The sequence below is a fragment of the Stegostoma tigrinum genome, chromosome 2 (assembly GCF_030684315.1).
Source record: "Stegostoma tigrinum isolate sSteTig4 chromosome 2, sSteTig4.hap1, whole genome shotgun sequence".
Lineage (NCBI taxonomy): Eukaryota > Metazoa > Chordata > Chondrichthyes > Orectolobiformes > Stegostomatidae > Stegostoma > Stegostoma tigrinum.
In genome coordinates, this window is record NC_081355.1 from 26,808,509 (window position 1) to 26,835,077 (window position 26,569).

Here is a 26,569-nt window from a genome sequence, read left to right on the forward strand (position 1 = left end):
ATGCAACTTTTATCACCTTTTAGAGCAGTATTCATATCATGTTGCAGCTTTGTGGGACACTGGTTAGACCACTTTTGGAATACAGCATTCAATTCTGGTCTCCCTGCCTTCAGAAAAGATGATGTTAAACTTGAAAGGGTTCAGAAAAGACTTAGATGTTGCTGGGCTTGGACAGTTTGAACTTCAGTGAGAGGCTGGGGCACTTTTCCCTAGAGCGTTGACCCTAGAGTGTTGGCTGAGGGGTGACATTTTATAGTGATTTATAAAATCATGAGGGGCATGGATAGGGTGAACAGCCAAAGTCTTCTTTCCAGGGTAGGGGAGTTCACAACTAGAGGGCATAGGTTTAAAGTGAGAGGGGAAAGATTTAAAAGGGACCTAAAAGGCAACTTTTTCATCCTCAGGGTGGTGCGTGTGTGGAATGACCAGCCAGAGGAAGTGGTGAAGGCCGGTACAATTACAACATTTAAAAGTCATCTGGATGGGTACACAAATGGGAAGGATTTGGAAGGATATGGGCCAAATGCTGGGGCAGCAAAGGATTAGTGGTATTATCACTGGACTGTTAATCCAGAGACCCAGATAACATTCTGGGGACCCAGGTTCGAATCCCACCACAGCAGTGGTGGAATTCAGTAAAAATCTGGAATTGAAGTCTAATGATGACCTTGAATCCATTTGCCAGTTGTCAGGAAAAACCCACCTGGTTCACCAATGTCCTTTGGGGAAGGAAACTGCCATCCTTACCTGGTCTGCCTTAAATGTGACTCCAGACCCACAGCAATGTGGTTGATTCTTAACTGCCCTGTTGGCAGTCAAGGATGGGCAATAAATGCTGGTCTGGCCAGTGATGCCGTCCTCCCGTGAATGAATACAGACATAACAATGGGACTAGTTCAGTTTAGGATATTTGGTCGGCATGGATGAGTTGAACCGAAGGGTTTGTTTCCAATGTGTCCTCCAATCCCCAGCCCTCTCTCCAGTGAAAACAGTTTCTTCTTATCTACTTGTGTTCAAAACTGAAAGTTTGTTAATATTCTGTCAAATCTCCCCTTAACCTGTTCTGCTCTGAGCAGAACAGGCCCAGCTTTTCTATTGTCTGAAGCAATGTTTTTTTCGATACCGCACTGAGCATTCAGTTGGCCGGTGAATGAACTACACCTCACCTCCATCTCACCTCAGTTTGTCCCATGTTACCTGTTGGTCTTATCTAACCAAAACCTAAACTGTTCATTCTGATTGCTCCAGTACCCACAGCCATTAGAAGTTAGAGTTTTTTATTTTTCATTTCCAATGCATTTTGTGAGTAAATTCACTCCACTTTAAATAGCACGGCTCTTAGTTAAAGACTTTGTTTTCCTATTCTTTTCCTGAGGAAATAGGCTTCTGTACCTACCCTGTCAAAGCAATTTAACCACTGTGGAGAAAGGATGCATGCAGCCGTAGCTTTTCACCTTGCACTCATCAGGACTAATGCAAGGATATCAAATTTCAAAGGGAGCAAAAAATTATCCTCGATGAGAAACGGCAAGGATTGCAAGGCAAGTGAACTTTCACTGCCCAGTTTGTGAGGAACGCACCAGGGTGCAGTTATCCCCCAAGTTTGTGTTTAAATTCAAAGCACTACAGGACAGCAGCACTGTGAGCCTGGAATGTCTGAGGGGAGAAAGTAAGGCAGGGATGCTGTGAGCGTCCAGATCAGCTCAGAGTGAGTGAGCACTATGATGGCAAATGAAGAGCCCAGAGATGAATCTGGTGCAGTGAGGTGGCTGTGAGCCCCTGAGCACAGCATGTTGTTACTACTACATTGCATTGACAGCATCAAAGTGCAGAAACATTCCTGATGAATGTTAGAGGCTGGCACATGTTGGCTGCCAATGCCTGTGGATGTGGGGTATATGTGGCCATTGCCTGTAGTTTGATGGCAGCATCCTGTTAGACTGGAATGCCAGTTAGGTTGCGGCTGTAAAGTAGCAGTGTGAAATGGCTAACTGTACCAGTCAGACAAATTATTGAGAAGTTTTATTCTTCTACCATGAAGTGGACACTTCTCCATTTTATAAAAGTTCTGAGGGACATAGAAAAGGCAGATAGGGAGAAACATTTCCCCTTACTAGAGGGGGCAATAACAGAAGGGCTCATTTTTAGGCTAAGGAGCAGGGAGTTTAGAGGCAATTTGAAGAAAACATTTTTTTCACCCAGAGGATTGTGTACATATGAAAATGATGACCTTCAGCACATTCAGGAGAAAAGTGCCCAGCCTACCTCAAGTTGCCAGGTAGAGATTGCACATTGACTCTTTCCTGGAATAGAGATCAGGAAGGTGGATGCCCTGTCTGTCTCTTATTTCCAAATGCAACTATAAATATTGAATGTCATGGACACAGGGACCCAGTTTTTTACAGCATGGAAAAGGGTCTGCAACCCATCATGTCTGTGCCAGGTGTGAAGCAGTTATCTATTCTTATTCCATTTTCCAGCACTTGGCCCAAAGCCTTGTATCCAACAACATTTCAAGTACTTACCTAAGTTCTACTTCTTTAATAGCTGAAGGGTTCCCCCTCTATTCCTTATTGGGCGTTGAGCTCCAGATGTACAGAATCCTCTGGGTGAAAAATGTTTTCATCTAATTGCCTCTAAACTCCCTGCTCCTTAACCTAAACATGCCCCCCTCTGTTGTTGCCCCCTCTACTAAGGGGAAATGCTTCTCCCCATCTGCCCTTTCTTTGCCCCTCAGAACTTTATGCACTTCATCAAATCCCCACTCAGCCGTCTCTGCTCAAAGAAAAGCAACACAACCTATCTAGTCTCTCTTTATGGCTGAATCACTCTAGCCCATACATCACGCTGGAGAATCTCCTCTGCACCCTCTCTAGTGCAGTCACATCCTTTCCACAGTGTGGTGACCAGAACTGTGCAAAGCACTCCAGCTGTAGCCTAACTAACAATACATCAGCTCCATTATATCTGCTTGCCCTTGTATTCTTGACTTAACTAACAAAAGGCAAATATCCCATATACAAAAACAGAAGTTGCTGGAAAAGCTCAACAGATCTGGCTGCATCTGTGAAGACAAATCAGAGTTAACATTTCGAGTCCTGTGACCGTTTGTCAGAACCGATGATAGCTAGGGAAATGTCAGTGGGGGAAGGGGGTAAGGAGTAAACGAAAGGGATAGAGCGAAAGAGAGAGATGAGCAGCTGGACAGACAAAAGAGTGGATAACAATCTGCGTAGGAGGGTGAATAGCTGTTCTTGGCTAATAATAGGTACTGTGTAATAGAAGACCATGTGATAACAAGGTCTGGTGTGTGGGGTAGGCCGGCGGGGGCTAGGACATGGGAGGGTTCAGGCCCTAAAATTATTGAACTTGATATTGAGTCTGGAGGGCTGCAGGGTCCCCAAGCAGAAAATGAGGTGCTGTTCTTCCAGCTTGCTCTGAGCTTCGCTGGATCGCCACAGCAAACCTGAGAGAAAGATGTTGGCCAGGGAACAGGGTGATCTGTTAAAGTGGCATGCAACAGGTAGTTCAGGGTTTTTTTTGAGAGCAGAATGTAGATGCTCTGTGAAATAGTCACCCAGTCTATGTTTTGTTTCCCCAGTATAGAGGAGACCACATTGTGAGCAGCAAATGCAGTAGACTAGATTCTGGGAAGTGCAGGTGTAGTGTTGCTTCGCCTGGAAGGTATGTTTGGGCCCTTGGATAGTGGGGAGGGCAGGGGTAAATGGGCAGGTGTTGCACCTTCGCCGGTTACAGGGGAATGTGCCGTTGGGAGTGGTGTTGGGAGTGAAGGAAGTGTGCACCAAGTTGTCCTGGAGGGAACGGTCCCTGCAGAAGGCGGACAAGGGAGGGGAAGGGAATAAGTGTCTAGTGGTGGCATCTCGCTAGAGGTGGCGGAAACAGCAGCTGATGATCTTCTGGATGTGGATGCTAGTGGGATGGTAGGTGAGGACAAGGGGCACCCTATCGCTGTTGCAGGAGGGAAGAGGAGCTGAGGGCAGAAGTGCAGGAGATGGTTTAGGTCAGGTTGAGAATTCTTTCAACCTCACTGCTCGGGAATCCTCAATTGAGGAAAAAGTTGGACATTTCATAGATTCCCTAGTCAAAGTTGACCTCTTTGGAATGTATGCGACAGAAATGGAGAAACTGAGAAAATAGAATGGAGTCTTTACAGAAGGCAGGGCGCGAAATGTATGTCCAGGCTGTTGTGGGAGTCGGTGGGTTATAATGGATATTAGTGGCGAGTTTATCCCTCAAAATGGAAACAGATGTTGAGGATGGGAAGGGAGGAGTCAGAGATGGACCAGGCGAAAGTGAGGCCAGGGTGGAAATTGGAAGCAAAATCAGCAAACTTTTCCAATTCCAGACGAGAGAGGGAAGCACCACCAATTATTATCATCGATGTATCAGAGAGAGAGATGTGGGTGGGGGCCAGAATAGAACAAAAACAAGGAATATTTCAAGATAACAAGTGTGGAGCTGGATGAACACAGCAGGCCAAGCAGCATCTCAGGAGCACAAAAGCTGACGTTTCGGGCCTAGACCCTTCATCAGAGAGGGGGATGGGGTGAGGGTTCTGGAATAAATAGGGAGAGGGGGGAGGCGGACCGAAGATGGAGAGAAAAGAAGATAGGTGGAGGGGAGAGTATAGGTGGGGAGGTAGGGAGGGGATACGTCAGTCCAGGGAAGACGGACAGGTCAAGGAGGTGGGGTAAGGTTAGTAGGTAGGAGATGGAGGTGTGGCTTGAGGTGAGAGGAAGAACAGGTTAAGGAGGCAGAGATAGGCCGGTCTGGTTTTGTGATGCAGTGGGGGGAGGGGACGGGTTGGGCTGGTTTTGTGATGCAGTGGGGGGAGGGGATGGGTTGGGCTGGTTTTGTGATGCAGTGGGGGGAGGGGAGATTTTGAAGCTGGTGAAGTCCACATTGATACCATTGGGCTGCAGGGTTCCCAAGCGGAATATGAGTTGCTGTTCCTGCAACCTTCGGGTGGCATCATTGTGGCACTGCAGGAGGCCCATGATAGACATGTCGTCTGGGAACGGGAGGGAGTGTTAAAATGGTTCGTGACTGGGAGGTGCAGTTGTTTATTGCGAACCGAGCGGAGGTGTTCTGCAAAGCGGTCACTAAGCCTCCACTTGGTTTCCCCAATGTAGAGGACGCCACACCAGGTACAATGGATACAGTATACCACATTGGCAGATGTGCAGGTGAACATCTGCTTAACATGGAAAGTCATTTTGGGGCCTGGGATGGGGTGAGGGAGGAGGTGTGGGGGAAAGTGTAGCACTTCCTGCGGTGGCAGGAGAAGGTGCCGGGTGTGGTGGGGTTGGAGGAGAGTGTGGAGCGGACAAGGGAGTCACGGAGAGAGTGGTCTGTCCGGAAGGCGTACAAGGGTGGGGATGGAAATATGTCCTGGGTGGTAGGGTCGGATTGTACAAGGCGGAAGTGTCAGAGGATGATGCGTTGTATCCGGAGGTTGGTGGGATTGTATGTGAGAACGAGTGGGATCCTCTTGGGGCGGTTGTGGCGGGGGCGGGGTGTGAGGGATGTGTTGCGGGAAATGTGGGAGACGCGGTCAAGGGCGTTCTCGACCACTGCGGGGGGACAGTTGCGGTCCTTGAAGTACGTGGACATCTGGGATGTGTGGGAGTAGAATGCCTCATCCTGGGAGCAGATGCGACGGAGGCAGAGGAATTAGGAACAGGGGATGGAATTTTTGCAGGAGGGTGGGTGGGAGGAGGTGTATTCTAGGTAGCTGTGGGAGTCGGTGGGCTTGAAATGGACATCAGTTACTAGCTGGTTGCCTGAGATGGAGACTGAGAGGTCCAGGAAGGTGAGGGATGTGTTGGACATGGCCCAGGTGAACTTGAGGTTGGGGTGGAAGGTGTTAGTGAAGTGGATGAACTGTTCGAGCTCCTCTTGGGAGCAAGAGGCAGCGCCGATACAGTCATCAATGTAACGGAGGAAGAGGTGGGGTTTGGGGCCTGTGTAGGTGCGGAAGAGGGACTGTTCCACTTAACCTACAAAGAGGCAGGCATAGCTTGGGCTATGTTTCACGTACTCCATGAAGAGACAGGCATAGATGGTGTCCGTGTGTGGGCGTGCGGCCACCCCTCTGACCTGAGGAAAATGAGAGCGGTTAAAAGATGATGTTCAGGGTGATTTGGTCACCTCAAAAAAAGGTTCACCCCAAGTATCCCATAGGCCTTCTTAACCACCTTACCTATCTCCTGCTGCCTTAGAAGATCAATGGACAGAGTACTACGGTCCCTCTGATGCTCTGCACGACCAATTAATGTGCTTTTTTATTTAACGATTTGAAAGTGTAGCTTTTTCCATGAGCATTTGAACATCTCTAATATCTCATGTAGCTCAATGTCAGTTTATTGAGCCATCCTGTGATATTTTGCTACCTTTTCAAGTTGCTATGTGAATACAATTAATAGTTATTTGTGTAAAATTATAAAGCAACTTTTTTTTAGTACATGATAAAATCTGTGTGAGAATATCACTGCAAACTAATTGCTTCAACTATTTGTGGGTCTCTGGCAGCACAGCTAACAATAAATCTGTCAGAAGAATGTAACAGTAAAAATAAACTGGAACTGTTTGTGGGTGTGTGAGAAAAGATCAGTCTAGCCCTGTTGCCCCATCACACTTACTTTGACGCTTAATTGAATAAACAACTGAATCATGAAGTAATGCCACAAAATATGCCATGACACCCACAGGGCGTGCTACTGTTATTTAATTATATGGGAACTCCTCACTTAATATTGTAGTTGTGTTCCTGAAAATTGTGACTTTCCATATTAGAAATAAAGATCAAGCTTCATGCCCTTTGGATTGAAATACTTTCCACTGTGGTTTCATTTACCGATGTAAGAAATTAACTATTTAAACAAACCTAAAAGAAATATGGCAATTCAATACTTGTAGTATCTCCCATTTGTTGCCAATCCTGCACAATACACATCCTGCTCTTTGACTCACCTCCTCTCACCAATCCTCCAACTTGCTGCCTCCCCTACTCCCTGACTCACTCTTGATGCTGACCCTCACCCAATTCTTGACCCGCCCTCCCCCTGCTCCTTGTTTTTGCCATACCTCCTGCTTTCTGGTACCCACTCACTGCTTCTCCTGAGCCCTCGTTGTGACCAGGTCCTCTGGAGATGAGCAGCCCGATGCAGGAAGAGAAGCCAATTCCTTTGAAGTGGGTTTATGGTCAACTTCACCCCTTTTGTTTTGATCTGAGGTGTGCATCACCCTCCCACTCTAGTTTAGGAGCCACCGGGAGAAGCTTCTGCAACCATAACCCAAGCTTGGGAAATGACGCCATCAATATGTAGGCTTTACTGAGGTGGAGAGGGATCGTGTCATCGCAGGGTCCACTAAGGTATTTCCACTCCTTGGAGGTTTCTGCCCACCTACTAACACCTCATCTGTTAATCCTCACTGGACCCTGCAGGTCTGACCATGGTGAGATCCCAACTTTACCTAAGTATGTGGACTAAAGAAGAGTCAAGTCAGGCTCAAAATGTTAAATCGTTTGCACTGTCCACAGATCCTGCCAGACTTGCTGGGTTTCTGCAGCACTCTTGTGTTTGTCCCAGACTTATCATTAGCTGAGCTCCTGGTTCCTCTTCCTCAGGAGCCTGGCTGAAGTCTTAGCCACTGCCCCTGGTGAAACTGGAGCTGAAGTAGTTGGAGAATCAGAGGTTCGCAGTATCATCACTGCTGCAAGGCTGAAGTTACTGTCGCGCTTTATCGTAATCTCTTGTTGACCCAAAGCATCCTACAGCAGTAAATGCTAAAGTATGGTCTGGTTCAAAATGAGGAATTGTGTTATAAGTGACAGATACCTTGCAGGGACTAAAATGACCATGGAAACAAACGCAGAGTGTTTGAGTCTAACTGAAGGTGAAGTAGCAATCAACACTACTCTGTCAGCCTAACACTTAGAGGCAGAGTAGGACTTAACAGCACACACAATCTATTTAGTCAACAGAGCCTGTTTAGAAAAGCATCTCTACATACAAGAGCAAACAGAATTTTTGACAGAATCTACAGAAAAGCCTCCCAGTAAAAGGAGAAAAGGAGCTATGCACTACAAATTACATGGATCAAATCTATTCCAGTGACAAAAGGAAATTGCTCACTCGTCTCCATTCTGGATAAGACTTGTGGTATTGCTATGAATAATCAATTGAGGGTGTTTCAGCAAGTGACTGAAGTATTAATGCCAAGCAGTTTCACTTTGCATCAATTTTCCAATTACAATGCCAATGGAGGTAGGGTTTACCCTGATACCAGAATAAATCAGAGTGAGGCTCTGTGAAGGTAACAGTTTCTACTTTGCTTCAAATTCAAACCCGCTTTACATTCCACGAGTTTAGCGTTAGTGTGAAGCCAAAACAACAAAGTTTGTTGCAGGGCTGTGTGGTAGGACCAATTTTAATAAGCATAATATTTCTGTGCATGTCTGTGTGAAAGAGATAACTTGTTTCTGTAGTGCCTTTAACAACTCCCGAACATCCCAAAATACTTTATAACCAGTTAAGCACTTTTGAAGTATTGTCGCTGTTTTTAAATAGGTAGCTAATTTCCCGACAAGTCCAGCAAACAGCCATGAAATAATTATTAACATATTCCTTGTTTTAAATAATAATTTTTAAGGGAACTTTTTTGGCCAGGACCCCAAAGAGAGCACTCCAGCTCCTCGAAATGATGCCGCGGGTATTATTCAAGTCCAGCTGAGAGGGCAGATGTGGCCTCTGTTTCACATCTCAACCAGGAGATTGGTTCACAGATTCTGATTTGGATTCATGTCCAATTATGCCACATTCGCTGCCTCAAATGGACCTGCATGGACACTTGTGATGTCCCCGTGATTTAATTTTTTCATCAACTGCATTAGTGTATTGGATGAAATGATTTTATAGTTACATTGGATTTAACAACATGCTGCAATATTACTGGAATTACAAAACACGGGCATGTAATCAGGAAACCTATTGTAGCATTAGGGTAAAAGTAAGGTTTTTGTTTTGGATTCAATAATGATGCCAGGGATTGAATCAAAATGAATGATGTATAAATGTGTCTTACCATTCCAGGATATGCTACGCTTTACTTTTAAGTTGGAAACTGATTGACATAAAAATAGTATGCTATGAAATGACCATTGTATTGTAGTATTTGCAGGCATGCTTGTAACGACAAAGCTGATTTCACAACTCTAAACTCTGCTAATGCTTTGATTCCCCTGGAGACTGATAACATCTTTTAAAAAAAAGAAACTTGAAGTTCTGGTTGAGAGCTGAAAGGTTGACAGTATGCAAGTTCATGTTTTAAGACTTTTGCTGTAATATTCACCAAGCGCTATTTTTATGGGCGACCTATACTTCCAACAGAATTTCCAGCTTTTACTTTTAACATAACTGAAAACCCTTTTCACAGGAACTAGTATATTTTATACTGTACATTAAGCATTAATTCAATTCTTCCCAGAACCAGTCCAAAATGATTGTCAGCTCTTGAGATTTGACCAGTAACCTTAAACACCAGGAGTGTGGACATTTTTTTTTCTTGTTGGTGATTTTGTCTCAATCACAAGCTAGACAAAGCATCCACCCATGTTGAAAATCCTCACAGATTTTGTCTTTTCAATCTGAGCACAGCCACACTGCTAAATACTGAACAGCCACTTTCAGAACCTAGCTGGTGTCTCCCTCCTGGATCAAAGGATCGCTAATCAACTCACTCTGAAGTTCATTTGAGCTGAACTCATAGACTGATTGAACAAAGCCTCTGATCTATTGTCTTAGAGTCATACAGCATGGAAATGGATCCTTCGGTCCAACTAGGCCATAACGACCACCTTTCCAAACTAAACTAGTCCTCGTTTGGCCCATATCGCTCCAAATCTTTCCTATTTATGAACTTGCCCAAATGTCTTTAAAATGTTATAACTGTACCTGCATCCATCACTTTCTCTGAAAGTTCATTCCTCACATGAACCACTCTCTGCATTTAAAAAAAGTTGCCCCTCACGCCCTTTTACAATCTTTCTCCTTTCACCTTAAAAATATGCCACCTAGTTTTGAACTCACACACGCTAGGGAAAAGACGCTTGTCATGCACCTTAGCTGTGCCCCTCATGATTTTATAAACCAATAAGGTCACCCTTCAATCTCCTACACTCCAGTGAAAAATGTCTCAGCCTTTCCAGTCTATCATCGTATCTCAAACCCCTCATTCCCAGCAGCATCTGAAACCTCCCCAGTTTAATATCCTTCCTATAACAAGGAGACCAGAACTGGACACAGTACCCCAGAAAAGGCCTCACCAACGTCCTGTATAACCTCGACATGTCATCCCAACTCCTACATTCAAAGGTCTAAACAACGAAGGCAAGCATGCTAAATGCAAACTTAACCTGTATATCTGTGACACAAATTTCAAACCTTGTAGAATTGTCATAGATCATCCTTTTATCAAAGCTCTGTGGCGGGGGCGTGGAGAGAGATGGGGGGGTAGAGAGATGGGGGCGTAGAGAGATGGGGAGTAGAGAGATGGCGGGGGAGAGAGAGAGGTGGGGGAGAGATGCTCTTGCTCTTGATTAACTTTGAGAACTGGCAGGTTGTTTCTTTAAACTGCATACTCCTAACATTGCAGGACTGCAAGCATCAAACACTCCTGGACCACCCTCTCAATTAGACCCACACCCAAAATAAGAGTGGGAAATGAGAGAGTCATGATGAAATGCTTCAAACATCAGCTTGTGGTGACTGGTGTAACATAGGCTTCTCAATAAGTGCCTATTGAAATACCTAGCTGCCTTATAGTTTCACTGCCCAGAGGAAGGAAACCAGCAAGAAAGAAATGTAATGAAGTTGGTGATAAACAATTGGCTTTTTTTTAGAATTGCAAACAAAATATGGAGTTCTTTGTTACTGAGATTGACATAATTCATTCAGCTGCCTTGAGATTTTATTACATTAAAGGTGCTTTATAAGTTCTGGATCTTGGCCTGAATCACACAAATTGTCTTGTGTTACATTGTAAGTAATGTCAGATGCAATTTGTTGTACAGTCCAATATCCGATGGGTTTTATCCTTTTCTCTGTGCTTTGTAGGTTGGTACAGCCAGGTATATGGCTCCCGAGGTGCTGGAGTCACGAATTAACTTGGAGGATATTGAGGCATTTAAACAAACCGATGTTTACTCAATGGCACTAGTTCTATGGGAGATTACATCACGATGTACAGCCATTGGTGGTGAGTGGCATTAAAATTATTTTATGTTTTTAAACTACTACAGGATGTCATTTTGTTTTAACAGTAAACTTCAGATTTAGTTTGATTGATGTACAGCATCTGGAAGTTTCATTACAAAGAAGAGAATAGATTAATGCCCAGTTGTTAGCACTCTTATTGCTGATTTGGGAACAGTGGCTCAGTGGTTAGCACTGCAGCCTCACAGCACCAGGGACCTGGGTTCGATTCCAGCCTCGGGTAACTGTCTGTGCGGGGTTTGCACATTGTCCCTGTGTCTGTGTGGGTTTCCTCCAGATGCTCCAGTTTCCTCCCACAGTCCAAAGATGTGTAGGTTAGGTGGATTGGCAATACTGAATTTCCCATAGTGCCTAGGGTAAAGGGTGGGTCTGGGTGGGATGCTCTTCAAAGGGTCAGTGTGGACTCAATGGGTCAAATGGCCTGCTTCCACACCATCGGATTCCATGGTAAAACAAAGTCTACCTGCCTCCACAGCTGGTTAGAGGAAGTACCTCTGTACAGTTTAAAAGACAAAGAAAGAATTGTTGGTTAATATTTATGAAACTACAGACATAGAATGATACAATACAGTATAAGGCCATTTGGTTGATTATGTGCCAACTGTTTATGGTAATAATCCAGTTAATATCACTGCCTGCTCTGTCCCAATATCCCTACTGATTATTAATCTGACTTCCATTTGGTGAAGACTGCTGAACCTGTCAACTACCTTAATAGTTCCAAATCTTAACCATTTGTGTAAAATATTTTTTCTCATGTTGCTTCAGGCTCATTTGCCAGTCTTCTTACATTTGTGGCCTCTAGTGACTAACCCTTCCATCATTCAAAACAGATTCTCTTTATTTATTCTATCGCTACAGTATCACAAAAAAGTAGGTTGAATGTCCATTGTCTATGTGGCATCTTCCTACACATCTATTGGCTGCCAGATTTCTGACATTAAATAAGTCATTCTATTTCAGAAATACTGCCTTGCTCCTGAAGTGCTTTGTGATACTGTGGGGTCATGAAACACTCTACACAAATTTATTTTCAGAGGATAGATAAGTTCTCATTCACCTGGATTTGAAGGTCTTTTGATGAATTGCTTTTCTACCATTTATCCAAAATTGTGTTGCTGCTTAGAGTGAGATCAAACATTCAACGTCTATGTAGCTAATATCCTGTTTGCTGTTGATGTCGGGGATGAGGAACCTATGACAAGCTCTTCCTTTTAATCTTCAACTAAGTCATACTGGGCTGCACTCCTTTGTATTAAGATCCAATTGCCTTTATAATAGGTAAACTCAGATATTGGCACTTTCGATGTGCTCTGACCACTTCATAATTTCTTAGACCTATTGAAATTTCCTGTACACTGTGACTCAATAGTTTGAGAACCAACAGACAAGAACATGTCATCTGTTGGTGTAAAAGTGCCTAAGAACTGACAATCCTATGAGTTAAAATTAACCCAGCTTCGAGAGAGTGCAGTGTTGGGTGGTGCATTGAAAACAAATATAACAGATCTGAATCCAACAAGAGTCAGACAGAAAAGCCTCTTCTATCTGAAAGCTGTGAGCAGTCCATGTCACATAAATTTGAGCAGATTCAAAGCAGTTGCAATTCAGCGATAGTTAAACACTACTTTTTTTAAGCTTTCTTAAATGTTTCTAATTTGACTTTGACATTGAATTGACAGTTTCACTTGAGAAAGCAATTTGGCAATGTGGGAAATAATGCCTTTTCGACAGTGTTTGGAGCTGATGTGCTATTTAGGAGGAGTAATAGATTTATTCCACTTATTCCTATACTGTACTTGACCTGGGAGCCCATGATCATAGCACCATGTATCTGAATTATGGTATGTTCCAATCTTCAGCACTACCCTCTCTAAACGTACTGTGTGTCAGTTGGCACAACTAAAGTCAATTTGTGGTCTGTCGTTACGGGTCCGTGGTAACTCATTGTGATTAGATATTTGAGGCCACCTTCCTCAGTTTCTCATGAGAATAATGCAACCAAGAATTGAAGCCTTTGTCCTGCCTTTCTGTGGATAAGTGTTTCAATTTGCTCTACAACACATAGTTTTGGAAAGGAGTAGCAAGGGAATTCATTAACTTAGAGAGATGCAGGACAATACACCAATTATTGTGATTAAAAACTGAAAATACTGGAATCGCTTAGCTGGCCTGGCTGTGCAATTGGTTGAAGAAATCGTATTAATGAGAATGGCTATAACTGTTTATCCTGTTTCTAGGACACACAAGGATTCATCCAGAGATTAGTGATACTGAATACTGACATATACCAGCAGGTGCATGGTTCAGGAGTGCTGAGAACTCCATGCTCCAGCTCCCAGAAGTATAACCCACTTGTTGATGCTCACTCAGCTATTCGACAGAGAATGGAAGCTTGCTTTTCAAAAAGTAGCGTGCGAAAAGTGAAACTTTGTTCTCTTCTCAATCACTCTATGTTTTTGTAAATTTGGGTTTGAGAAATAAGAATTTGTAGCAAGGCCAGCATTTACTGCCCATTCCTAGTTGCCCATGCTGGGCCTCTTAGAACCCCTGTATTCCGTGTGGCTCCCACAATGTTGTTAGTTAGTTTATGGATTCTGACCTAGTGTTGAAACATTGTGTGACTGGGATGAGAGCTTGAAGGTAATGGTGTTTCCATAAGTCTGCTGTCCTTACATTTCTAGATAATGATGGTTACAGGTTGTGGAGATGCCATCAAAGATGTGATATAGTTATCAGCTAAAGATAGCAAATGGTCACCAAAGAAGATGAAAAATAACCATAACAAATTTCTAAAAGACATCTTCATTGGCATCTTTGATGTATTCTGCAGTTGTGGTGCTGGAAATATTCAGTAGGTCAGATAGCATCTGTGGGATCCTACTCCTTGTGCATTACCGAATCATTTCTTTTGCCATTTAATCTTGCTTACTTTCCACCTTATCACAGACCTTCTCTTCAAGTCTTTATTGCAATTCTTTCCTCCAATCACCCAAATCACTTTTCCTGTCCGTCACACCTTCGAGTTATGGCTGGTGCTAATGAAGGATCATCAGTCTGCAATAAATATCTCTGTCTATGCATCCTACCTGACATTATCGCTACCATTTTAGTTTTGCAGCAACTACCTATTTTTCACTTGTACAACTGTAATCTGCAGTTGTCCAGCCTGTGTACATGCGTCATCCTGTATATATTAAAAATATTCAGTATTATAGGCTCAGTAATTTTATTCACCTAAATTTCAAATTTTGCCATTGTCACATTTTTGTGAAGATTGGCGTTCTAATGCAACCACCAGGAAATATGGTTCCTTCAGCTTTCACTAAATGAAGCCTTACACGTGATACAGCAAAACAGGGAAGGTTGGAACTGAACAGGCAGCTTAGTTGTGACCAGGAAAGAGAGCAACTTCAGTGAGAATCAGTTAGATTCAGCAAACCCTTAACTTATCTTTGTTTCCTAAACTCTAAATGCGATCTGCATCCAAAACTTTCTGTTTTCATTGAGTTCTGTCTGTTGTAGAATGTGTTGCAATGTTGAGCAGAAACAGAATTGTTTTTAAGTTTCCAATTGCCCTGCATTATCAAGAGAAACTTTGTTGTGCAAGAGCTGTTTGAATGTGGATCTTATACCACAAGGACTGCTTTTATTTGTTCACAGGATGAGGGCGTCACTGGTCAGGCAGCATTTATTACCCATCCCTAATTACCCAGTGGGCAGTTCAGAGTCAACCACATTGCTAAGGGTCTGGAGTTACATGTTGGCCAGAACAGGTGAGGATGGCAGTTTCCTTCCCAAAGAACATTAGAGAACCAGATGGGTATTTCCTGACAATCAACAATGGATTGATGGTCATCATTAGATTCTTAACTCCAGACATTTATTGAATTCAAATTCCACCACCTGCCACGGTGGGATTCAAACCCGGGTCCCCAGAATGTTACCTAGGTCTCTGGATTAAAAGTACAGCGATAATACTTCTAGGCCATCGCCACTCAAGGCCAAAAAAACTCAACACATTTCAGAGAAATCTACGTAATTGTACAGAGGTAGGAATAGGATATGTTAAAAGAATTATATGACACAGCATGAGACGAGACACTAGTGGAAAATGAATACTGTCAGAGACCAAAGGCTGATTTTCTGTAGTGCAAATTCAGTGTAATTCTATATGCTGTACTGGTGACAAACTTTACCTAATTTTTCAAAAATAGCACATTGCAAATGAAAGAAACCTGCTGCTGAGTGATGAAATTCAGAAATAAAGCATTTAGCTCCTGAAGACAATCTGAAAACCAATTGTCACGCTGCACAGCTTGCCGTGTCCTGTAAATTGACCTTGTGACATTTCAGAGATCGAGGGCTGAAGTCACTGTTCTACAAAGCTCTTCAGTGAAGATCTATCATGGGACAGAGGGTGCTCTGCCTCGTACCCAGTTGTGTTGTTCTTTATTCCAACACAGAATGTTAGAAACCTCTAAATGACTACCCATCTCCCAAGATTTAAAATCTCCTCTTAATCCATTTGTTCCTGTTATGCAGTCTTTATTGACTTAATCTGCCTGAGGACGTTTTTCCTTTTAAAAACAAATATTTCCATTATAATCACATTGCTGAGTAGTTATCAGCTAACAAAACATATGCTGGGCTCACGTTCCAGCATCTCCAATTGGATTGCACTTTAGTTTAGATGAAGCCTGCGTAGGACCTCAAGGCGAGGTGGAACATTCCAGTCTGTTCCGAATATAAAGCTGGGTTAAATGCTATTAAAACTGAATCTAAGTTGATGCACCTCAAGGGGTTAGCTCCCATCAGTAATGGAAACATAACACAAAATGGTTGTTTCCTGTCACTCTGGCTCTAAGACAATTAAACTTCCTTTCCTGCTGTGGCTTTTTTCCCTGATCCAGCCCTGCTCACATCGGCTGATCTCCAATTACAAATGAGTGCAAACTGAAACGTGTTGAGACTTGGGTCTCTATGATTGCTCTCTTTGGTTCTTTATGCTTCTCAAATGCCAATTCTTTTGAACGTGAGGCAGTGCAATTGTTTGCTAACTGATTCTGGCACAAACTTTCTTTTCAAACTAACTGTTGGCACTTGTGCCAATAATTAACACGGCAGAACTGACACTGAGACAAGGAATGATGTGGCAGAATAATTAGCCGTGTAGCTTTATGCCTGAACATCTACAGCTTTTGGTATACATTTTTTTACAAAATTCTTTTAGTTTTACTTTGACTCTTGGACTGGTAATGCCTCAGTTTAAAAACTCTCAAACTTGTTGTTCCTTACTTCTATTACACAATAACAGGAATGGGTCATTTAGCCTGCAGAGCCTATTCAGACATTTTGTGAGATCATGATTGCTCTGTGACATTACCCCATTCACTCGCCTTTGCCTTGAATCCCATAATACCCTTTCGTTAACAAGAACCCTGCTGATCCCAATTTTCAAGTTAACAATTGATCTAGCACCAGTTGCCATTTACAGAAAGGAATTTTATTCTTGAAAGATCAGACTCATTTGTTAGATTTTGTCCACCGATCTTTGATTCCTCAGCCAGTGGAAACAGTTTATTTCTTTCACCACCCTATCTATTCCCTGTAATTTGTTGGACTTCTCTCAAGTCACCTCAACATTCTAAACCTTCAGGGAATAAACCTTAGTTGGTTTGTGCTCCCCACGTAGCTTAATCCTTGCCCTTTAGCTATCATTCCAGTCAATCCATGCAGCCAGGGCCAGGAAATGCTACTTTAGGTGTTATGTCCAGAAATGCCCTCGATATTCTAGCAGTGGTCTAGCCAGAAATCTGTGTTTCTCAGACATGACTTTTTCGCCATTTGTATTCTATAATATAAATGCTCGTATTTCATTAGTGCCCTGGGCCCCCAAGTTTCCTTGGAGCTCCACTGTTTTCAGCTTCTCACCATTTTGAAAGTGCCTTGTTCTATCCAGCTTAGGTCCAAAAGTGGATAGCTGCAGATTTGTCTCCACTGGAATTCTTGCATCACAGTTTAGCTTCTTAATTTAACCTAGCAATATCTCTTTGTAAAGTTATGCTTCCTCCTACACTGTTTACATTAGCATGTATTTTTATGTCATCAACAGATTCAGATATATGGCCTTTCATTATCTAAATCGTCATTGAGAATTGCAGTGATGAACTGAGGCACCACACAGATCCTTGTGGATTGCCATGACTCACAAACTGTCGATTAGAGTACCTGTTTGTGATTTCTGCTGAAACTGCGATCCTTCAGCCAGCTTAGAAACCAGGCCAATGAATGTCCTCTTGTTCCATGAGTGCCAACTTTAGCCAAAAACCTCTTCATGAGCAACATTCTAAAATGCCTTCTGAAAGTTTACATAACTAACATCCCTATGCTTTTTCCTGTCAAATACTTTAGTCACTTGTCAAAATGTTCAATCAGGTTTGCGAGTTATGTGCTACAGGGTAATAGATCCATGAAGGTTCTCTGAATAGATGAAAATTCTTAAGGAGTTCAGCGACTTAATCCTTAATTATGCACTCTTGTAACATCCTGATAATTGATGCTGGGCCTCTGGTCTAAGCCTCCCAATTCCCTCTATCAATTTTCATAAATGTGAAGTGACACCTACAATTTTCCAATTTAAGGAGATCACTCCCAGATGAAGAGAACATTTTGGATGATTGTAATAGGATAGCTACAATGGTGCGTCTGATATCATTGATAGGTAAGTTGTTGGAAGAGATTCTGAGAGACAGGAATTACATGCATTTGAAGAGGCAAGGACTGATTAGGGATAGGCAACATGACTTTGTGTATGGAAAATCATGTCTCTCAAACTATTTATGGGGAGGAAATGGTGTACTGGTATTATCACGGGACTGTTAATCCAGATGGCATTCTGAGGTTCCAGGTTCAAATCCCACCACAAATTATGGTTGAATTTGAATTCAATAAGTACTTGTAAGTAAGAATCTAATGATGACCATGAATCCATTGTCAATTATTGGGAAAAACCCATCTGGTTCACTAATGTCCTTTGAGGAAGGAAAATGCCATCCTTACTTGGTCTGGCCTACATGTGACTCCAGACCCAAAGAAATGTGGGTGACTCTGAACCATCCACTGGGCAATTAGGGATGGGCAATAAATGCTGCCTGGCCAGTGACACCCTCATCCCATGAATGAATAAAGGAAAGAATTAAGTTTTTTGAGGACAACCAAAAGATAGATGGACGTGGATGTTGTAACTACATGGACTTCAGTAAAGCTTTTAGCAAGGTTCCATATGATAGACTGGTTAGTAAACTTAGAGCGCATGGAATTGAGCGAGAGCTTGCCAGTTAGGTAAAAAATTGGATTGAAGGTAGAAGACAGAGGGTGGTAGTAAAAGGTTGTTGTTGTTTCAGATAGGAGGCCTGTGACCAGCAGTGTTTCGCAGGGATCAGTGTTGGGTCCGCTGATGTTCGTCAGTTATATAAACAATTTGGATGAGAATTTCGTGTGCATGGTTAGTATGTTTGCAGATGACATGAAAATTGGAGGCATAGTGGAGCGTGAAGATTATCCAAGATTACAAAGGCTTCTTGATCAGTTGGGCCAATGAGCTGACGAGTGGTAGATGGATCAGTGATAATGGAAACTGCAGATGCTGGAGAATCCAAGATAGCAAAGTGTGGAGCTGGATGAACACAGCAGGCAAAGCAGCATCTCAGGAGCACAAAAGCTGACGTTTCGGGCCTAGACCCTCCTTCAGAGAGGGGGATGGGAGAGGGTTCTGGAATAAATAGGGAGAAAGGGGGAGGCGGACCGAAGATGGAGAGAAAAGAAGATAGGTGGACAGGGGAGTAGTCAGTCCAGGGAAGACGGACAGGTTGAGGAGGCGGGATGAGGTAGTAGGTAGGAAATGGAGGTGCAGCTTGAGGTGGGAAGAAGGGATGGGTGAGAGGAAGAACAGGTTAGGGAGGCGGGGACAGGCTGGGCTGGTTGTGTGATGCAGTGGGGGGAGGGGAAGAACTGGGCTGGTTTTGGGATGCGGTGGGGGAAGGGGAGATTTTGAAGCTGGTGAAGTCCACATTGATACCATTGGGCTGCAGGGTTCCCAAGCGGAATATGAGTTGCTGTTCCTGCAACCTTTGGGTGGCATCATTGTGGCACTGCAGGAGGCCCAGGATGGACATGTTGTCTAAAGAATGGGAGGGGGAGTTAAAATGGTTCGCGACTGGGAGATGCAGTTGTTTGTGTTTTCATTGCTTTTTTGAATATCTCCTACTGATATTTTGTTGTTTTATTCATTAACAGAATTTTTCCAGTTTAATGTGATCAGTATCTATCCCATCTCATTGAACTCAACCTTTACTATATTTAAAATCCTAGTTTTGCGATTCTCCCTTTCAAATACAATGTTGAACACATTCATTTAATTTTTTTTTCATAAATGTTTGCACATTATTAATGATTAACTAATCCTCATTACCAAATCTCATGGACCGTCTGTTTGTTAGTTTTAAGACATTTTGGTTACAGGGAACTAGCCTGGACACATTTAAAAATTTACCACTATTCTGACATGTGCTGTTCTCTTTGTTCCAATATGAGTGAAAGCTAAAATTCCCTATTATTGCTACTCTGCCTTTAATTTAAAAAATTGACCCACTTCATAGCTGGTATCCTGCAATCAAAACTGACTAAATCCTTGGAAGGAACTTTCCCCTCCCTGGAGGTGACAAGAAGGAGAAATAATCAGGCCAGGTTGTCCTGGGGAATAGGGTTTGAGGGAAGACCCTCAATTATCTCAGTCTTGTGCCAATCAGAGGCAAGAGGGCCACTTGGTGTAGGCTATGAAAGACAAACCCCACCCTTGCTTCTGATACTCCAACTCAAGGGAAGAAGGAAAGGGAGGCATAGAACAATACAGCGCAGAACAGGCCCTTCGGCCCTCAATGTTTCGCCGACCTGTGAACTAATCTAAGCCCCTCCCCCTACACTATCCCATTATTACCCATATGCATATCCAAGGACTGTTTAAATGCCCCTAATGTGGCTGAGTTAACTACATTGGCAGGCAGGTCGTTCCACGCCCTTACCACTCTCTGAGTAAAGAACCTGCCTCTGACATCTGTCTTAAATCTATCACCCCTCAATTTGTAGCTATGCCCCCTCATACAAGCTGAAGTCATCATCCTCGGAAAAAGACTCTCACTGCCCACCCTATCTAATCCTCTGATCATCTTGTATGTCTGTATTAAATCCCCTCTTAGCCTCCTTCTCTCCAATGAGAACAGACCCAAGTTCCTCAGCCTTTCTTCATATGGCCTGCGCTCCAGACCAGGCAACATCCTGGTAAATCTCCTCTGCATCTTTTCCAATGCTTCCACATCCTTCCTTTAATGGGGCGACAAGAAATATACACAATATTCCAAGTGAGGCCGCACGAGCATTTTGTACAATTGCAGCATGACATCACGGCTCCAGAACTCAATCTCTCTGCCAATAAAACCTAACACACCATAACCCTTCTTAACAGCACTATCAACCTGGGTGACAACTTTCAGGGATCTATGTACATGGACACCAAGATCCCTCTGCACATCCACACTACCAAGAATCTTTCCATTGACCTGGTATTCTGCCTTCCTATTATTCCTCCCAAAGTGAATCACCTCACGTTTATCCATGTGAAACTCCATTTGCCACCTTTCGGCCCAATTCTGCAGTTTATCCAAGTCTCCCTGCAACCTGCAACATTCTTCCACACTGTCCACCATTCCACCGACTTTAATGTGCATCTTTCTGCTATTGGATCCCCTCCGGAATAAACGCTGACTGGTGGACTTTAAGACAAGTGTCTCTCCCCAGATCAACAAGCTCCTCCAAGTCTTGCCCCTTGTGCATCCTTGACTTTGATTGCTCCCCCATTGGTGGCTACACCTTCAACTGCCTGGATTTCTAACTCTTGAACACCTTCCCCATATGTCCCTGGCCTCCCGCCTCTACTAAAACTCCCTTCAAAAATTGCCCCTCAAGTGATGTTCATTAACACGCCTGCAAAATACTTGGCAAACTTTAACTGTGTTAAATGGAAGATGCAGTCATTGTTTCCTCTCATTGCTGACAGAACTGTTGTGAGTTATCAGGCAAGCTGTACTGATAACAAGAAAGTTAGAACTATTTTAATCCATTCCTGTGTGCCTGCCTTCTCAAAATTAAAACTTGAAATGCAAACTCCTTTTGTTGATACTCTTGAGCTCTTCCGGAGCAAACTGATAGTTGTAACCTTGTATTAAAATTAACTTGTTTAGACAAGTAATGACTCATCTCTGGAACAGGTGGGATTTGAACTGAACCTTCTGGCTCATAGTTAGAAGGACACATTTTTGTCTATGTGGTTGACTTTTATTGAAAATGGTCTTTTTTTTCTACACCTACTGCTGTTAATTACCTAGGCTATGATGCCCAGTTTCTAAAATTTGGTGATGTTTTTTCCACTTATTGCAAATGCGCAAAGAAAATAAATTCAAGATGTCTTAACAGTGGAATGGCTCAAAGTACTGATGATAATCATACGTCTCAGTGGGCTTTGGACCTGAAATAAAAGATTAAACAAAAAACTCTCAATATTCACTTCATCTGCGGCATCAATGAATTGAGCAATAAGCTTAGTGTTTGAGGCTAAGAACTATCCCCCAGAGCTGAAAGAATTTGGAAATGTAACAGGTTTTGAATAAGTGCAGATGTGGAGAAGGGGAGGGTGAAAGAGATATTTCACCTTTTGTCCTTTCTCCCCCTCCCTCGATATTACCTGCTTTTCTATTGATTAAAACTTCAGAGTTATCATTTTCCAATTGACAAATTGGCCTGAAACTCTAGTTCCATTGATTTCAAAACATTCACACTTTTTTTTTCACTTTCTATTGTAATTTTGCCCATTCCCTTCTGGAGCATTGGTTCAAATCCAACCCAAGCAAAGAACACCAATTTAGCCTGATCTCCTCTGGGCATTGGTGGTACCATTTGTAGTGCTGGGAACTTGACACACATTTGTATTGAACTGCTAAGTAAATGTAAGGATAGTAGCATATGAGAAATACAGATGGTCAATATTAGAATATTTGAATACACTATACCTGAGTTAGATTTAAAAAACATTTTTGGACTAGTGTGAGCGATATTGTTTTCCTGATTCATCATGTACCGGACCTGGGCAGATTGCTGTCAGGGATGTAAAATCTGTTTTCACTACTGACATGTCTCAGTCCAATGAACGCAAAACTGAAGTGTACAAGGAAATTGAAAACTAGAATCTTTCACCTGCTGGTGGTATACCAAGCTGCAGAGAAAACCTAAAACTTTCTCCTTCACGCAATGCAACACAGGCAGACCAGCAGACGGTGATAGACTCGTTTAGATACAAATAGATCGTCCTCTAACTGTTAAAATGTTGAATGTTAAAACAGACTGAAAGGGGTGAAAGTCCTGCTCCTTCCTGTTCCTCTGTTCCTATTGCGTGAGTCTGGTCCAGGCATAAGTTTGTCTTCTCCAGCTTTTGTGAAGGATTGCTGAGGCTTTGAGACTTTTACTGAAATTAAGACAGGAGAACACTGATGACAGACTTTGAAGAGGAAATGAAAACATTCATGACTTCAGCTGCAGGAGTTGTGCAATCTAATCAATTGCTGAACAATCCATGGGGACCAAGTCATTGTATTTCCAATTTTAAAAGATTCAAAATGTTACCAAATAGACCTCTTTTGGGTATTTCTGTATAGCGTCTTGTACAAGTTGCAGCGAGGCAACCACACTTTAAGAGAGTTGCAATATCCAAAACAATGCTGAGCATTCAAATGGATGAAGTAGATCTTCATTTTACAGCCTAGACTCTCCATTGTCCAAGTAATATCATTAGACATCGAAGACTTTGTATAATTAAGACAATGAAAGATCCCAAAATGTTCCACTAGACAGCAATATAGGAGAAAAATAGACAGTAAGCCAAAAACCCCCCAAAAAATTTAAGATCTCTGAACAAAGCAAGGTGGAAGAAGTAGGTTTTGATGGATATCTTCAAGGACGAGAAAAAGGATTCTGGAGCTTTTGGCTGAAGGGACAGCGATCAATAATGGAGCAAAGGGAGTAGACAACGTCTTGGAGTTCAAAGTTTAAGAAACACAGGTTCTTGAAGTCTGTAGGCCTTGGGAGACTTCTGCAAATGGGAGAAGCGAGGCCATCGAGTGACTTGAAAACAAGGATGAGATTTTAAACTCAAAGTTTTAGAGAGTTGGGAGACACGATAAGCTGGTGTGCAGGGGGGTGACAGTTGAACAGAATCCTCTGTGGATTAGAATATAGGCAGCAGAGGTTTGAAGAGGATCACATGCCACATTGTAGGTTGCTTAACCAAGAATTTCAGGAGCTGCAAATGCTGCATGTCAATAACTGTATGGCTAAGCATATTGCTTCAAACTGGGGCTGGACACCTAGACCTCCTTGTGCTGCAGTAGTTCAAATAGCTTCATTTACTTACCAGCTTAGCTAGTGTTACTGGAACAAGCGATTATACCTGCAATTTGCATACAACTATTCCAGAAAAGCATCTGTAAATCTTTGTCCAGCAGTGTTACCATCTTCATCATGTCACCAAGGGAAGCCAGATGGAACAAAACTCATAGCTGCTATTCCAAAATGCAGCTTGATTTAGCTCTTTAGAATATTCCTAAAACCATGGTAGGATAATCTGCTCCTTACAGATAAGCATTTTTGTGGCAAAATTAAAACATATAAAGTCTCCTCCTTATGAAGATTGCTGTCTCTCCACTCTAAAACAGATGTTCTCCAGATGCAGGAGCTGTTCAACCAATCTGTTTCTCACTGAAGAGCAAGCCAGCAGCAAAACAGCCAGAACTTCACTTGCTCAGTTATTTGGCTTAGTATCGTGTTGTAGAAAACAAGATTTGTACGACAGCAAAGTTCAGGGAATTAAAAAAACTGCACGCCTAGTTTTGATCAGGAGACAAGGCAGCTATTAGTAAACGGAGAGGGTAGATCTAGCCCCTATCTCCTCACCCACAGAAAAGAAGAGAGCTTTGAGCTACACATGCGTGAGGTTGAACTGTAACCTGTAGATTTTAGCACAATTCAATGCACATGACTTGATTTTTCAACCCAGCTGGACATGGTAAACCATCACTTTGTTTTTATTACATTCTGTTAACTCTTTCATTATCAGCCAAGCTCCTGTACTTCTGGAATGTTTGAAGCCTCAACAAATACTGCACAATACTGTGTGATTTTTTTTTTCCCCCCTGATACCAGGTCACAGCTAAACTGTACACATCCAACTATCACTGACTAATACAGTGGATTAGATTAGATTAGATTCCCTACAGTGTGGAAACAGGCCCTACGGCCCAACAATTCCACACCACCCTATGGAGTATCCTACCCAGACCCATCACCCTATGACCCACACGCCCCTGAACACTACAAGGAATTTAACATGGCCAATCCACCTAGCCTGCTCATCTTTGGACTGTGGGAGGAAACCGGAGCACCCAGAGGGAACCCACGCAGACACGGGGAGAATGTGCAAACTCCGCACAGACAGCTGCCCGAGGCTGGAATCGAACCTGGGTCCCTGGCGCTGTGAGGCTGCAGTGCTAACCACTGAGCCACTGTGCCAGCCATGGACCTGAGACTCTGAATGGGAGGCCTGTGTTCCACATCCACCTCCTCTGTCATCTGCTGTGAAATGGATGATTAATGAAAAGATAACATGCTAATAAAATTCTGGAGTTGCAAAAGGACAAACTCCTGGCGACTGCCTGCCCAGAGGAACTGAGTTATGTAACTTGTTGGTGCACCGCCCAATTGTGAGAATTTGGTTACAATTCAGCCTCAACTAATGAGATATGTTTCTTACTGAAGGTTTGAGCAGTCTCACTCAACTTCCTGCAATTACAAATCCAAACAACTAAAGCAGCTGATAAAACTGCACAAGCTTGTGGTAAATTGATAGCCTACCTCTAAACATGGCCCAGAATTGAATACATACTTGAAACGAAACTATATGCAGGATTGTAGGGTAAAATAAGGGGTAGTGCACCTAATGAAATAGCTCTTTCAAAGAGCAGTCACAGGCGTAATGGGCTAAATGGCCTTGTTTTATATTGTATGATTCTACAGAAGAAATGCAAGTTAAGGTATTTTACTGTGATCTGACTGGAGATATTGTGGGTGGGTAGGGGAGCTTCATGGGACCAATTAGTTGGATAAATAGCTACCATGAACTTCAGAATAACAGCAATAGTGCAGGGTTCAATCTTGTTACAGCTGAGGTGTACCGTAGCCTGCCTTCTCACACTGCTCTGTAAATACAATCATGTCGTAAGCTTCTGTTTGACTGCAGTGTGGATCTCAAAGGGTCTGATGTTGCCCTGTCGTAGCTCACACATGCATTGCAAAAGCTGCAACTGATGTGCTGTCCAAGCTGATTAAGAGGTTTTGGAATAACAGCAACAGAACTGAGAATGCCAAACTGCGAGGCTACCAAGCGTACAACCCCAGTACATTCCTGGACAGTCATGAGACTTAGACAACATGCAGGAGGCAGGAGAAAAGGCTGAACAGTTTCCACCATCAATCTGTTAACGTTGACGTCTCTTGGCAGGAAAGGGTACCAACTCAGATTGTGAAGTGCACTGTAACTCATTATGAAGCCAATGAGATCTGTGCTGACTTGGCCATGTTCATTGGATAGATGATGGATGACTTCCTGGACATCTGTACCTCTGCAAGCACACCCCCTGCAGGCAGGATGTGGAGATGGTGGATGTTGACACTGACAGCTGAGATTCTCAGGAGAGGGGCACTGACACTCATGCTGTCTGCTGGCTGACTGTTTGGAAGGGTTTGGGAAAATCTCAGCTGATGAGGAACACAACTCAGAAAACCATGCCCAGTGAGTCCTTCTCCGTCCTTTGTATATCACTGAGACTGTCATGACAGAGTGGGTATCAGTGATGCTTAACACAAGTTCACCTGATCTTCAGAGCACAAGCCATAATCTTACGGGACAAAAGGCTGCCATTAACAAGCAGTAGTTCAGTGACCTTTTTATTTCACTGAAGATGCTACTGCGAGAAAATGAAGAGGAAGAGCTTCTTTCCCTGGATTCCATGTCAGTGCTGACAGTCACAAATTAGAATGCTTCTCATTCTCCAACATTGACGTCCTGCTCTTAGTAATACCAAGTATTAATCTCCTGTAGTTCTTGCTAC

At 43.0% G+C, this 26,569-nt stretch overlaps 1 protein-coding gene across 3 annotated transcripts in view; it reads left to right on the top strand.

The window, feature by feature from the left end:
- tgfbr2b (transforming growth factor beta receptor 2b) overlaps positions 1-26,569 on the top strand; it is a 76,166-nt gene that overhangs the window by 40,640 nt on the left and 8,957 nt on the right. For all 3 annotated transcript variants that reach the window (XM_059652935.1, XM_048555754.2, XM_059652939.1), the window contains one exon: positions 11,139-11,280. In XM_059652935.1, coding sequence (XP_059508918.1) covers positions 11,139-11,280 — 142 coding nt within the window. The remainder of the gene's footprint in view (positions 1-11,138; positions 11,281-26,569) is intronic.